The sequence below is a fragment of the Neovison vison genome, chromosome 2 (genome assembly GCF_020171115.1).
Source record: "Neovison vison isolate M4711 chromosome 2, ASM_NN_V1, whole genome shotgun sequence".
Lineage (NCBI taxonomy): Eukaryota > Metazoa > Chordata > Mammalia > Carnivora > Mustelidae > Neogale > Neogale vison.
In genome coordinates this window covers 198098905-198113908 of record NC_058092.1, presented here as the reverse complement: position 1 = coordinate 198113908, position 15004 = coordinate 198098905, and the positions used below count along the sequence as shown (strand labels likewise).

The 15004-nt window shown below is 43.9% G+C and overlaps 1 protein-coding gene across 6 annotated transcripts in view; it reads right to left on the bottom strand.

Annotated features, from left to right (window-relative positions):
* Positions 1-4196: 4196 nt before the first annotated feature.
* The window catches only part of LDB3 (LIM domain binding 3), a 60856-nt gene continuing 50048 nt past the window's right edge, over positions 4197-15004 (bottom strand). For 4 of the 6 annotated variants that reach the window (XM_044239977.1, XM_044239978.1, XM_044239976.1 and 1 more), the window contains 2 exons: positions 12825-12940; positions 4197-7018 (listed from right to left, as the gene is read on the bottom strand). In XM_044239977.1, coding sequence (XP_044095912.1) covers positions 6929-7018; positions 12825-12940 — 206 coding nt within the window. In that variant the 3' untranslated portion in view covers positions 4197-6928. Of the gene's footprint in view, positions 7019-12107; positions 12139-12824; positions 12941-15004 lie in introns of all 6 variants that reach the window. The other 2 variants (XM_044239979.1, XM_044239980.1) reach the window with 2 other exon arrangements.

The window sequence follows — 15004 nt, the reverse complement described above, 5'->3', positions numbered from 1 at the left end:
TAACTTGGGGTCATTATTACTTAGATTACCCTTATTATGTATTTTGTAGAGCTTTATTTATTTAATCTATTTTTAAAAAATAATCTCTACACCCATTTTGGGGTTCTAACCCATGACCCCGAGGTCAAGCGTCACATGCTCTTTGAACTGAGCCAGCCAGGTGCCCCTATAGAGGTTTAAGTAGGATCAAACAGTAAAGTTCATAGTTAAAACATAACATTGTTTTTAAAAGAAAGAAAATCTTAGAACAGTATATATAGTGTGATTCCAATTAAGTAAAACCTAATGTGTGTGTGCAATTTGTGTGGGTGAATATACAAGCATGTGTCTGTTTCCCAGATTTCAGAAAACAATGTGAGCTATAGCTACACAGATCTGTTTCCCCGACGTTAGACAACTGTATGGAACTAGTTTTGCCATATTCATCTGAAACTGCTTGATGAACAGTTTCAATTTTTTTTTTTTCAGGTGAGAGAGCACACTTGAGAGCAGGGGGAGGAGGGGAGGGGCAGAGAAAGAGGAGACAGAAAATCTTGAGCATGCTCCACACCCAGCATGGAGCCCAAAACGGGACTTGATCTCACGACCCTGAGCCGAAATCAAGAGTCGGCCACTTAACTGAGCCACCTAGGCACCCCAGGGAAAGTAAAATTTATTCTTCTATCAAAAATGGAAATTCTTGGGATCCTGCGTGGCTCAGGCAGCTGAGCATCTGCCTTCCGCTCAGGTCATGATTCCAGGGTCCTCAGATTGAGTCCCACATCAGACTCCTTGCTCAGCAGGGAGCCCGCTTCTCCCTCTGCCCCTTCCTGCTTCTTGTGCTTGCGTGTGCTCTCTCTCTTTCTCAAATAAATAAATAAAATCTTTTTTTTTTTTTTTAAAGTGGAGTTCTTGGATTCAAATATTTATCTCCTTTCAACTGGCAGGAATTTGACAGCATTATGTGGCATGTCTTACTGAGACCTACAATGTCCTCTGTGCTCCTCGCCTCCTCTCTTACTGCCCTCTCCTTAGTTGTACTTTCAAGCCTGGGCCTTCCCTGTGCCAAAATCCTTCCCTTAAAGCCTCCACATGTATTTTTCCCTCCTTCTGAAACACTCTATCTCAAACTTTGGTGTGGTTGGTTTCTTCTCATCATTCAGACCTCCCTTAATCCGAATATTATCTCCAAGAAAGTCTTCCCTGACTACCCAGCCAAAAGTAGCTTACTGTGGCCCCCAACACCACGCTCTTGTTTTATTTTCCTGTAGCAGTCACTGCCTCAAATTATACTGATGATGTATACCAGCTTCTTGCTTGTCTTGTCCCTGAAAGTGAAAGCAAGAACCTTGTCTGGATTGTACACCCTCCATCCCTACACCAGAGCCCAGCCACTCACTGAATGTTCGTGTAATGAAAAGATATATTGCTGGAATATTATTCAGCACTATAAAGGAATGAGGTGTCAAGCCATAAAAAGACCTAGAGGAAACTTAAATGCATATTACTAAGTGAACGAAGCCAACAGCCTACAAAGGCTACATACTGTGTGATTCCAACTCTATGACAGTCCGGAAAAGGCAAAACTATGGAGACAGTAAACAGATCAGTGGTTGTCAGGTGAGTAGGTACAGCACAGAAGGCTCTTTTCTTTTTTTTTAAGATTTTATTTATGTATTTGACAGAGAGAGATCACAAGTAGGCAGAGAGGCCGAGAGAGAGGTCGGGGAAGCAGGCTCCCTGCTGAGCAGAGAACCTGATATGGGGCTTGATCCCAGGACCCTGAGATCATGACCTGAGCCGAAGGTAGAGGCTTAACCCACTGAGCCACCCAGGCACCCCAACACAGAAGGCTTTTACTGCAACTCTATGACGTCGGGATGTCATCATATATTTGCTCAAACCCAAGGCATGTGAGTGTGTCAAACCCACAAGAGTGAACCCTAACGTAACCTGTGGACTCTGGGTGATAATGACACCTCAGGAGGGGTTCAGCAATTGTAATGAAGTCCCACTCTGGTGGGGGTTGTTGATAATGGGGGAGGCTATGTGTGAGTTGGAGCAAGGAGAATCTGGGCCACCTGTGTACCTTCTGCTCAATTTTGCTGTGAACCTAAAACTGCTCTGAAAATTAAATCTGTTAAAAAACAACAACAACATACATTGCCCAAGTTGTTGAGATGATTGAAGTGTGTGAGTGGAACATGGAGAAAAATTCTTAACTTGGTCAGGATCGTCCTGGGAAAGCTAGAACCTGGAAAGCCTAAACCCAAACTTTAAGAGGTGTTTCAAAATTGGAATTCCATATCCTGTGCTAAATTAAATGAAGCAAGTTTCTTTACTGGGGACTGGGCACTAGTGCAGCTCATGAATGTATACCGTGACTCTCTAGAATGAACAGTGTATGCATGGGGCGCCTGGGTGGCTCAGTGGTTTAAGCCGCTGCCTTCAGTTCAGGTCATGATCTCAGGGTCCTGGGATCGAGTCCCGCATCGGGCTCTCTGCTTGGCGGGGAGCCTGCTTCCCTCTCACTCTCTCTGCCTGCCTCTCTGCCTACCTGTGATCTCTGTCAAATAAATAAATAAAATCTTTAAAACAAAAAACAAAAAACAGTGTATGCAGCCCTTTCCTATGATTTGATCCAGAACCTGTTCTTTGTGCCACATCTTTGTCATGAAGGAGCCTGAGTCCAGATGAATGCCAGTGGTTAGCCTGTAGAGTGGCTTCCAATAGTCAGCTGTTTCGCTTCAGAACTAGTCCAACGTAAGATAGTTATTATCTTGTTTTGCAGATTCCAAACCCCTAGAATCTTAAGTTCCATGAGAAGAGCGGTTTTTGTTTGTTTTATTTACTATTATTTTCCCAGTGTCCAGACCAGCACCTGAATAGAGTAGGTGCTCAATAAATATCAGTTGAAAGAATGAATGAATGAACAAATGAATAAACAAATTTTCTTCTGTGAAAAGGGCAGAAATTCTAGCACAAGGTAATTCTACCAAATTTTCATCCAGGTGGTTCATATTTCCCAGCTCCTTGTGTAATATTTATTCTTTCTTCAAGTTTTCCCAAAGCATTTTATTCTGAATGGACACATTGAAGGAGTTAAGAAAATCAAGGAATGTGGTACAAAAACAATGAATACTGTTATGCTGAAAAGAAATTTAAAAAAAGAAAAGAAAACCAAGGAAGAGTAAGGACCTTGGGCTCAGTTCTCACCTACTCCATTGGTGATAATGGTCACTAACATTTGTGTTGTAATTTCTAACAAAAGCTATTGCATTTAGCTCTCAAAACACCTGGGAGGCAGGTGTCAGTACCTTCACTCTCAGAAGGGATGAGAGTTGGTCTGCCAATATCACCTTGTTGATATTAGATCACCTTGATCTAAGCCCTGGTCTTAACATGTCAAAGTCCATGTTCAGTGCATGGCCCCCAGCTGCTTCCCCAGACCGAATATACTGGGAAGCTATTTCCCCTTTCTCGGTTTCCACATCTGGAAAGTGCCCAGGGGATTTCTTAGATTCCTTCCAACTTTACATTCTATGACTCTATGAGACTCCTTTTTTTTTTTTTCTTTTTCTCCATCTAATTTGCTACAGCTTTGAAAAGTGCTAAAATAATATCTTATTCCTTCTTGCAATTGCACAGCTCTTTGAAAATCTGATTGAGGTACTAAAAAAATCAAATAAATTATAAACATTTTCTCTTACTTTTCAAGTAATGCCTGGAAACAGAATACCTTAACAAAGAGGGAATTGGTTTCGTTAAGCATAGTATCCTCAGAAGGGTCTTCCTTATTAAAAAAGAAAAAAAGTGCCATGAGAGGGTTTTTCTCTGAGCTTATTTCAAAACAAAAGACATGGAAGAAAATATACCAACTTTTTTGGAAATGAAGCCATTTAGAACAGAATAAAAATAAATAAATCTGAAATATTTAATCACCTAGTAGCTAAATAAATAAACTTTTCCAAAAAGAAAAGGCAAAGCCTGGTCTTCACTTTATTATTTACCTGATCAATTCCCTTTGTATGCAAAACATTCATATTATTCACATATCCTTGTCTGTTTAAACAAAGCAATTAAACTGCTTTTGGACCACACACCCAACAGAGCAAGTGAGTTATTTGTGCTTCTTCTCCGTAGGACATTTTGTTTTGCCTTAAACTTTTTTTTTCATCTGTATGGAAATAATCTAGTTTTGGTGTCATGTGAAAAAACTTTACACAGAAATATTTGTATTTGCTCATCCTTTTTTAGGTTTTATTGTGCTAAAAAGTAGAATTCACACAGGCAAAAAACAAAAAACAAAAAAACGAAAAAAAAACCCAAACCAAACAAACATGCAAAATATTTTTGTGCACACCTCTATCACACTACTTTCCACTTTTGAAATCTTGAAAAAAAAAAATCCCAAAGCAAAAGTACCTGAGTTGAAAAGCTAACATTATAAAAGCTAGATTCCTAACACAAACACTGCAGACATAAATCACTCCATTGCAAAATTTATAAGTGTTTATAAGTGTTAAATAAATGTCAAAAATGAAGACACCAGAACTGTAGATCCAAAGTGTACTCCCCACCAGGAACTATTAGAAATTATTTGGTGTCCTAGGACAGCCCTGATGTTAACTTGAAATAGATACAACCTTATCCTCAAAGCTACGCCAAACTTGCAAACACCGAGGGAACCCCATATTCAAAACTATCCTCTTCTACTACCTTTAAAATGGTTTTTGTGTATGTGTTTCAGTAAATTAAAGAGTCCCTCAGAATCGACACTCGCTCTCTCTGAGATGTAGAAAAACCGATTCACTAAATGACCATGATGAAGTCCTTCTTTGAGATGCTTCACTTTTCTTTTTAATGATCATGTACTTTTTTAATGATCACACGGGCATGTGTGCGTCCATTTGCGCCTAAACCCTTTTAAAAGATATTTTTGGAAACTTAACCCTTGGGAACTGTTTTTCCTTTCCTCTAGACCAATCCCTGAAAACGTGTTTTTGTTTTCATTTTTGCTTTAAGAGAAAACCTGTCTAGAGCTTTTCTGTACAACCAACAACCTCCTTATCCCTGTATATTTGAACTTTCCAAAAATGGAGCATTCTGGAGCATTTCCAGAATGCTCCAAGGTACTTGTTTGCAACTCCTGAAAAATCTCCAGTCACTCCCAGCAGATTCTACTGTCTGGTACTTTAGATTCACTTTCTTACCGCACCACAGGTAAAGAAGGGCCCGGGGGTAGGAGCACAGTTATGTACGAGACACAGCTTCACCCTTGAAAAAAAAACGGGCCTCCTGCTAGGGACGCATCCTGCTGCTTCTTTCTCCTTCAAGGAGAAGGAACACACTCAGGGAGAAAGACAGTCCCCTGGAAGCCTTAGTTCTCAGAAGAAAAAAAATGTTCTAATGCATTCTCATAAAACATGCAAAGAGAAAAATCCAAAACAGGAGTGAGGAGAGGGTAGCAGTGAGTTGGAAGAGTGCCCAACTATTGTGTTCGAGTGAGAAACACCCCCTCAAACTGCCTGCTTCATGCCTTGTTCCATGAGCGTAATGACAGTGCTTCCTGAAGGGAAAGAGAACGTACCATTTCCAGCCTCAGAAACCAAGCTTCTCTCTTTGTCACCTAACAGCTTTAAAATGCTTACTTAACTCAAACTATCACTAATGTTTAAAGAAGTTTGAAGACCCAAGACTATTTCAATAAGTACTTAAACAAGTTCTAGATCAACTCAGCTTATCCATTGTCAAACTACAGGCCAGAATGGCAAATGCGTACCGTATCAGTCCCTCTTCTCCTCCCAACAGTCAACACCCCGGCACGTAATCAGTGCACTGCGTTGAAAGGAACTCTTGAGAAGCCTGGTGCAGGTCTGACGTGGGAGGTGCTGCCAACACTGGTGTTCTTACTGAGGCTGACAGAAAGTAACGCTCCTCTCCCCATGCAGAGTTCGGGCATATTCCCAGCCTAGTCTGCCATCCTGTTTCAGACACCGTCTCTCTCTTCTTGTCCACAGGTCATCACGCCTGTTGGGCGAAGGGGTGCTGAGGAAGACTTCATAAGTGAGCCGTCCCAGGATTGGGAGAGAAAAACATGCATAAGCCTGGACATTCACGCTCACAAACTTCATAAAGCAAAACAAAGTCTAGACACAACCCAGAGTCGCTTTAAAATCTCCTCTCACACACGCAAAGCAAAACTGGAAAAACCCAATTCCACTTTCCCATCACAATTCAAAAAGGAGCTCAACCTTCTGGGGACATAGGATGTCTTAGACGTGAGCCAGAGCCCTTCCTAAAGCCCTGTCAACCGCCCCGCGGCTCCCAGAAGGCACCTCCTAGACGCCTGGACTCCTTCGGAACGCTCAACTCTGTTCCAGGTCTGAAGTCTGATGCGCAGAGGTGGCTCCGTGACGCTAGTAACGGAGTAACACTTCCTTTTTTGGCGAGGAAAGCCCAATCAGTCTCAGCTAACAAGCCCTCAGCTATGGCTCTAAAAATACCCCACAGCAAGTACTGTTTGGCACTTGGGTCTGCTTGCCAGACAAGCTCTAGAGAACTCCACAGCACACTCCAGAGTCTCCAACAGCGCCCTGAGCTCTGTCCCTGCTCTGGTGACCTCAGGGAAGGGTGTCGCTTCGAGAACATGACTTTTTTTTGTTTTTCACTTTGGAGTTCTTGGAATTCTGTTCTGAACATTTGAATTACCACTCCAGCCTTGGATTAATTACTAGCTTGGTTGAGGAATCTTCATTTGGCTTCTAGTCTGAACTATGCAAATACACGATCTGTGTGCAGAAGGAAGGACTAAAATTATACTTCAAAAGGGCTCAGTAGCTTCCTGTCTTCCTCCTTTCCCCCAAAAGAAACATCAGCCTCCTTGAATCCTTTGTTGCCAGCGGCAGGAGCGGCTCCCAGCCTGTCCGCATCAGACGCTCCGGGCTCCCTACACGTTGATGGCGTGTGCGTGCTTCTTACACAGGGGTCTGTCCTTCTTGGAGTAGAAAGGCTGCCCCTCCAGATTCACGTGGCAGACCTGAGACAGAGGAAATGGACAGGCATGAGGCGGGGCCTAGCTCTCCCCACCACAAATGCTTAATGATGTAAGCAGAGTGGACAGTCGAACTACATAACATTTAAGACTCCCAAAGAGGAACACAGAACTAAACTCAAATGAAACGAAATGGAACACAAAAAAAACACACAAGATGAAGATGATCGATGGATGCTATCCAAAGTTTACAAGAAACCAGTACAAAACCATGAGTCAATATCCACGGGAGTGATTAACATCCAAGAAAATACCATTAGGAAACTAACAAAACATATCAGAAAAGATTATCCTCACTAATATTTAAAGGAAAAATAAATTAAAGCCTCCATGAGAGACCCCTAGGTATCTATTAGTCTAAAAAAATAAATAAAACAAACAAACAAAAAACCCCTTCAATCACATGTTACCTTTAATCTTAGAAGACTAGCTAAAAAACAAAAAGAAAAAAAAAGTACCAATCAACACTCAACAATGCCTACTCATGCACTGCTAAGGACACAGCTTGGTGAATCAGCTCAGCCTTCTGTAGGGGGTGTGACAATACCAGAGAGGAACGGTAAAGATGTGCCTGCCCAGTACCACCCGGGAGGGGTTCATCCTGCAGAAACTATTGCACGGAACAATGTGTGCTCAGGCCAAAACTAAAAATCACCAAAATGCCTCTCAATAGGGAGATGACTAAGTAGATTCCTACAGTACATTCTCCAATGGAATGCCACCATGAAAACGATCAATCCAATATGGAAAAGCATTGCAGGGAGACATTACATGAAAGAAAAAGAGGCAAATTGATATGTCCCCATGATGACAACATGTGAGTGCACTTTGAAGATGGAGACATCACAGAGAGAAGAAAGCTCAGTCACGTATGTTGAGGCTACTGTGGGTGAAGCAGGAGGCCAGACACTCTATATACGTGATCTCATTTAATCCCCACAAAAAGTTACAGGAAGGTATGACTTGTCCCCATTTCATAAGGGAAAACTGCAGTTCATAGAGCTAAGTGTGTTGCTTAGGTCAGAGACCCAGCAAGTTGGAGAGCTGGGACTTGGTGTCCAGGTCTGCAAGACTCCAGCTCTAGCTCATCCTCCCCTCACCCCACGGCAGAGAGGGGCTATGCTTACTGAAAATTGTTCTGGGCTTACAGGACTTGTATTGAGGTATCCTCCAAGTTTACTGGACTACCAGTACGTAGGCTGGCCCTGGGTGGGCAGTAGGCCAAGGTGTCAGAGTTAGCTGGGAAGTCAGTTTGGCTGGGATGGGTCCCAGGGTCATAGACAGCACTGAACAGAAGAAGTAGGCACCACACCCAGGACATGGACATCAGAAGACGTGCAAGTAGGGGCGCCTGGATGGCTCAGTCGGTGAAGCATCCAACTCTTGATTTCATGTCATGTCATGATCTCAGGGCCATGAGATCAAGCCCCATGTTGAACTCCACACTGGGTGTGGAGCCTCCTTAAGATTCTCCCTCCCTCTCTCTTTCTCTCTCTCTCCCTCTGCCTGTCCCCCTACTAAAAGAGAAGAAGGAGGAGGAGAAGGGCAGCAGGTAGAGTTCCCATATACAGAAGGCATGAAGATAGAGAATTCATCCTCTTGAGATGAGCTTAGCTCAGTGAGCATGCGACCACTCGAAGACAGTTGGAAAGAAAAGCGGCATCACAGTGGTCCCTCGTGGGCCAGTTGAGAATGTAATACTCGGGATTACACAGGGCTGACAATGGGCCCTGGGAAACAATGGTGTAAAAAAGTGACCAGAAACATCCCAGGTGGAGGCAGTGATATTGAGTGAAACCAGGCTCTTGGGGTGGCCTCAAGCTGCTGGTGAAGATGTGGAGACAAGCCCAAGATCCAACAGTGAGGATGGGTTTCATGGAGATAGAAAGGCAGCTCTGGAGTGAGTTGTCAAGGAGCTGCTTGTCAACATCTGGGGCTCTGCCTAGTCTGGGACAGTGCTGGTTACTTGTGAGAATTGTGGGATAAGTTGGAGAGTGTATTGGGAGACTAAAGGCCCAGAAGTGAGCAAGGGCCAGATCCTCAGGGGTGGCTAATTGATAAGATGGAGCTGAGGGCAGAAAACATCACAGAAAGGTTGTGTTCAGTGTCCTGGGCTAGGAGACTCTATGTGGGATACATGGTGGCTTCCTGGTAGAGGTCTCCCGACTACTCAGGCACAACAGGGATGGTTCAAGCCCCAGGCTCCGTGGTCAAGTGTCATCAGGGCCTGGGTGGGTAGGAGTCGTGGATGGTGCTGGGAGACAAGGACATCGGCCAGCTGAAGGAGCCACTAGGACTGCTGCCTTGCCCTCCTGATACCCACACCTGTGGGGAAGGGTTGGAGACCCACCAAGACTTAAAGGAAAAGAGGGGCCACTCTATCCACTACCCACTAAAGATAGGCCCCACATCTTTTCCATTGGAACTCAAGTGCCAAAGCCAGATAGGAGCTTAACCCCTCACCCCAACCCACAAAGCCCTTCTCAATCATCATTTTATTATTATTATTTATTTCTATTTCTATTTTTTTTTTAGAAAGAGAGAACAAGTAGTGAGGGGCAGAGGGAGAGGAAAAGGTAATCTTAAGCAGACTCCATGCTCAGCACAGACCCCGATGTGGGGCTCCATCTCAAGACCCTGAGATGACCCAAGCTGAAATCAAGAGTCGGACACTTAACTGACTGAGCCACCTAGGGGCCCCATCTCAGCCATCAATTTATGTGCTTGGGACTTTAGAGAGGCTATCTTGTTCTATTCTTTAATCGCTTATAAATTTCAACTTTGTTTCAAGATTCCAAACTCCTTGAAGGTAGCGATTTGTTCTGGCATACTTTTTTTTTTTTTTAGATTATTTATTTGTTTATCTGACAGAGAGAGATCACAAGTAGGCAGAGAGGCAGGCAGAGAGAGGGGGAAGCAGGCTCCCCACTGAGCAGAGAGCCCGATGTGGGGCTCCATCCCAGGACTCTGAGATCATGACCTAAGCCGAAGGCAGAGGCTTAACTCACTGAGCCACCAGGCACCCCATGGGATACTCTTCTGTCCTCCAAACTCAAGCAATATTTGGTAAGCTGAATTTGCCTAAAGTTATGTGTTCTCCTGAGATCTAACTGACGGGAAAACAGCTAATCAGCTGGGAGAGCTTGTTCTGATTTTCCTTTCTTACTAGGTTTTTTTTATTATAAGAAAATATACGCATCAAAGATGATTTAGAAATACAAAGTGATGATGGGACGCCTGGGTGGCTCAGTCAGTTAAGCATCCCAGGGTCCTAGGATCGAGTCCCGCATCTGACTCCTTGTTCAGCAGGAGTCTGTTTCTCCCTCTACCTGCTGCTCTCCCTACTTACACTCTTTCTCTGACAAATAAATATAATCTTAAAAAAATAAAATAAAAAGTGATGGAAAAGGACTCCCCTCCCCGCCAACCATCAGTTTTCCAATCAAAAGATTGCTTTCCAAAAATTAAAACCAAAACCATGTTCCACTTCACTGTATCTTAACAGGGCAGTGAGTGCCACACAGGGCCACTTTGGAGGAAGACATGATGATTCACCATGCCGATTCTCCAAAGGACAGGACTTGACTGGTTTCTCTGCATAGACCCTTTTACAGTGCTATGGGTCTCTCGCACCTTGCCAGAACTTATTTATAATCTTGGCCTGAACAACCCTACGCTTTATTGCTTCTTTTGCTCTCTCTCTCTCTCTGGGGTTTGTGCCACTGTGACTTTCAGCCAAACTCAGTGAGCTCAAGGGAGCAGACCCATGCTCACCTTTTCCATGGTACCCTCTCCATGTGACACACACCTCTCATCAGCCCGCCCTTAGAGAACAGGCCTTCTGTGCCACAGTCTGCCCTGGACCTTCTCCAAGTCTCTTGGATCCTTCTAGAAGTCGGGCAACCAGACTTACAGGCAGTGTCTTAGGATCAGACAAGCCATGGCTTGAATGCAGGGGTCAGAGGGCCCTATGTGCCTTGCTGAGCCATGGCTCTGTAGGAGACAACCGGAGAGCCAGTATATTCACATCGCTGTCCCTTTTCAGAGGGAAGGACCTGATGTACTCAGAGGACCCTAAAAGGCAATTAGAAAATCTATTCCAAAAGCTAGAAAATTGGAGTGTTTAGATTGAATTGTGTTATTTCCTCCCCCAAATTTATATGCTGGAAGATACTCCCTGTACCTTCAATCTACTTGGCATAGGGACACACCAATGACCTTCTTTGGAAGCAGGATCTTTGCGGATATAATTAAGGTGTAAGTTAAGATGAGGTCATTAATCCAATAGGACCAGTGTTCTTATAAGAAAAGGAGAAGCTTGGTGCCTGGGTGCCTCAGTTGGTTAAGCGAATGCCTTCAGCTCAGGTCATGATCCCAGAGTCTTGGGCTTGAGTCCCGCACCGGGCCTCCCTACTCAGCGGGTAGCCTGTTTCTCCCTCTCTTCCCTGCTCCTGCTTTCTCTCACTATCCCTGTCTCACTCCCTCCAATAAGTAAATAAAAACCGTAAAAAAAAAAAAAAAGGAGAAGCACATAGAGACAGACATACACAGAAGAGGGTGCCATGCAGAAACACAGACACACATAGGGCAGGCTGCCAGGGGACCATGGAGTCCAAGACTGAAGTTCTGCAGCTATGATTCAAGAAACACCAAGGATTGCTGGCAACCACCCAAAGTTCAGGGAAAATGCATGGCCCTGCTGTGGACGTCTAGTCTCCAGAGCTATGAGACAGTCCATTTCAGTTGTTGAAGCCACTGGGTTTTGGTCCATTGTTACAGCAGACCTGGCAAACTCACACTCAGAGTCAACACAATGCACTCCAAGCACCGTGGAGTGTGGGAGTGGTGTAGACACTGATGTGTGTTGCTGTAAACTTTATGATGAGGGTTTCCTCTATTATAAGCCTATCAAAATGGTTCAAGTGGAAACTGCATGGATATTTGACACATGGCCACACTTTACCTTGAGCAGCACTTGTAAAACAAAACAAAACAAAACAAAACACAAAACAAAACAGAAGTGGTAGCAGCACATTAATTTTCCCAAATAAAGTTCAGTCAATTGCAGACTCACATCACAGGCCTTTCTCAGGGATGAATATTTCCTAGATGTAAGGCAGAGTCTTAATGTCAGTGAACTCATTGCTGTGTCCCCTCCCCCAACCCGAAGCCCTCATAAGGAAAATGCCAATTTCATGGGGAAAACGACTTGGCTGTTTGGAAGAAATAGATGGCACATGGTTAACAGTTATGTAGGGCTTATCTCTGGCAACTATGTATCAAGAACAAGACCATTTAGAAAATAAAATGATAGCCCCCATTCCTAAAGAGTCTATCAAAAGAAGAAGCCCTATCTCAGCCTTTCATAGAATGAGTCAAAAAGCTCCAACCTAGTGTTTCTTGGTGCAAATTTTGGGGAAAATCCTTGAAACACTTCATCACATTTAAAGCAACTTATAATCAGAGGAAACCCCCCTGCTTTACTATTCACTACTCCCAATGATGGAGAGCATTGCTAGTGAGGCAAGCTGCTGGTATGACAGATCCTGGGAGAGTACTCTTTTCCTTAGTGAAATGGAGAGTAACAAAAGCCACATTAGTTTAGAAGTAATTATTAGTAATAAACTTGGCTTGACTGTCACATATCCAGATACCATGGTACTTCTAAAAATGATCAGAATATGAGAGCACCAGAGTTGAAAGGGATGTAGACAGTTGATAACCTGGCCCCGCTGGGTCCCTCTCGCCCCTTCTCAGAAAGTCAGAACCCCAGCCCCAGCTAATCACATACTGCGCAGATGAAGCAGGTGTCATGCCAGGTGTGTCCCAGGGCTTCAATAAACTTGTCACCGGCCTCCACGGGGAAATCACAGCCATGACACTTGGTGCTGAACAGATTGACGTAGTCTGAAATGAAAGGCAGAGTGAGGATCAGGCATCCAAGCAGGCTGGGAGAAGCATCCTGGACACACCAACCTGATGCCCTAACAATGACATCACACCACAAATCACTGAGCAGGGGCAGTAGGTATGATCTAACTGGTTTACTTGTTGTCTTGCAGACAAAATGTCCAGCTATATGATTGTGGTTTCCTTTCTTTTCAATCATTTGCACAGGTGGTCTATGGATTCAGGCTTAGTTATCACTCTGTGCTGGTTTGATTTGCAAACACTCTCCACACCTGTCATTAACTTTCTTCAGGGTGATTTTCTCCTCTGCCTTTACAGCCCAAACAGACCAATCCCAAAAAGAAGAAAAAAATCGTATTTCCAGATAGCTTGAAAGGAGAGCTCTTAACATTTTTAGGAGTTATATAGTACGTTCTTTGCCTGGCAATTCTTCTCTCATTGGGCATTTGTGTTGATAACAAATTTTTACTACTGGAAATAATATCTGAGCTACTATGTTAAGATGTGTCCCCCTCCCTGCCTCACCAAAGAGATAATAATACCATGTATTGCTTGTATAATGCTTTACAGTTCACCAAGCATTCTCGCATAGATGGTATTCTTTATTAGAATCTCAATGTCATGGTCTGTGGATTTGTATGTACTAGTTTTCTTGCCACCCTCAACACAGTGCCTGGCACACGAGTTAGTACCCAACACATACATGTGGGATGAATAAGGGAATGGATGAACCAGTGAATCAACAAATCAATGAATGAACTCAATCTTCAAAAAACCCCTCCAAGATTGAACTATAATTATTTTTCTGTTTTATGTGTGTTTTATTTTGTGGATAAGGAAACTGAGGCTCGCCAGAGTCATACAGCTGAGACACACAGCTGAGCAGGCTGGGTCCCAGCTCCACCAACTGTCTCATCTGGGCCCCGGGGGCAAGCAGGTCTACTGTCCTCAGTGGAGAATTCTTCCAGATTCTTTGAGAGATGTTTGATGTCTCTTACAAAGCCTTCATTCCCCTACAAGTGTACTGTCTCTCCACAGCTCTGCCACAGTTGGCTTCTCCTTGCAACTTCCATGTTTCTGCTTGTGGACAGCATGGCTGCTCGCCGTCTTAGACCACATGCTGAGAGGCAGTGTGCCATGGGGGGTTATGTGCTTGGGTTCTGAAGAACAAAAGCACTGAGCTCAAGTTCAAGCTCTGTTTGGGAATTGCTCCTACTTGGGGCAAGTCACCTAACTTCTCAGTGTCTCCATTTTCTCCTCTATAGAAAGGAAGTAACTACAGGACCTAAGTCGTGGAGTTGTTGTACCGATTCAGTAAGATAACGTATATGAATGTACTTGGCAAATAAACTCAAAAATCTTGGCTCTTACTTGTATGTCTTTACAAATGATGGAAGGAGAGAAGGAAACGTGAGTCCAGTGCCTACTCGGCACCAGTCCAATACTAGTGCTTTTCTAAGTTTCCTGTGTAATCTTCACAGCAGCTTTGTAAAGAAATATTATTCCCCCTTTAAAGATGAGGAAACTGGCTGTCAAGTTTCTGTCACCTGGCAGGAAGGAGCCCTCCTCATGGACTCCAAAGTTCATCCTCTTTCCATGACTTCACGTGGTCTCGTTATCTCTTTGCCATTGAGCTTTGATAAGTTATATCTCTTGGATATATTTTCCAATGTATGGTTTCCCCTTTTGTGTTTAATTATGGTCTGTCATGCAAATGCTGTTCTCTGTGTCATGGTCTGTGAAGCCCGTCTCTGACAGACCCCTTAATTTCTCACCAGAACTAAAAACATCATTCTGGTTCCTCTACAAGGTTAGAGCAGGTTTATGGTTCACTCCGTGCTCTGTAGGAACTCGTGTGGGTGAGAAACAGGGCCATAGGCTACCCCATCTCCATGGGAGGGCAAGCCCTGAACCCCACTTCTGACTTCTCTCTCCTTATACCTTATAGTTTCCACATGCCCTGGACTCTCTCACCTACCTCATGCCTGTGTGTGAACCAGGTCCTGGGCTTGGAAAACCCTCCCCACTTTGTCTACCTGTGATCCTGTGGGCCAGGACTTC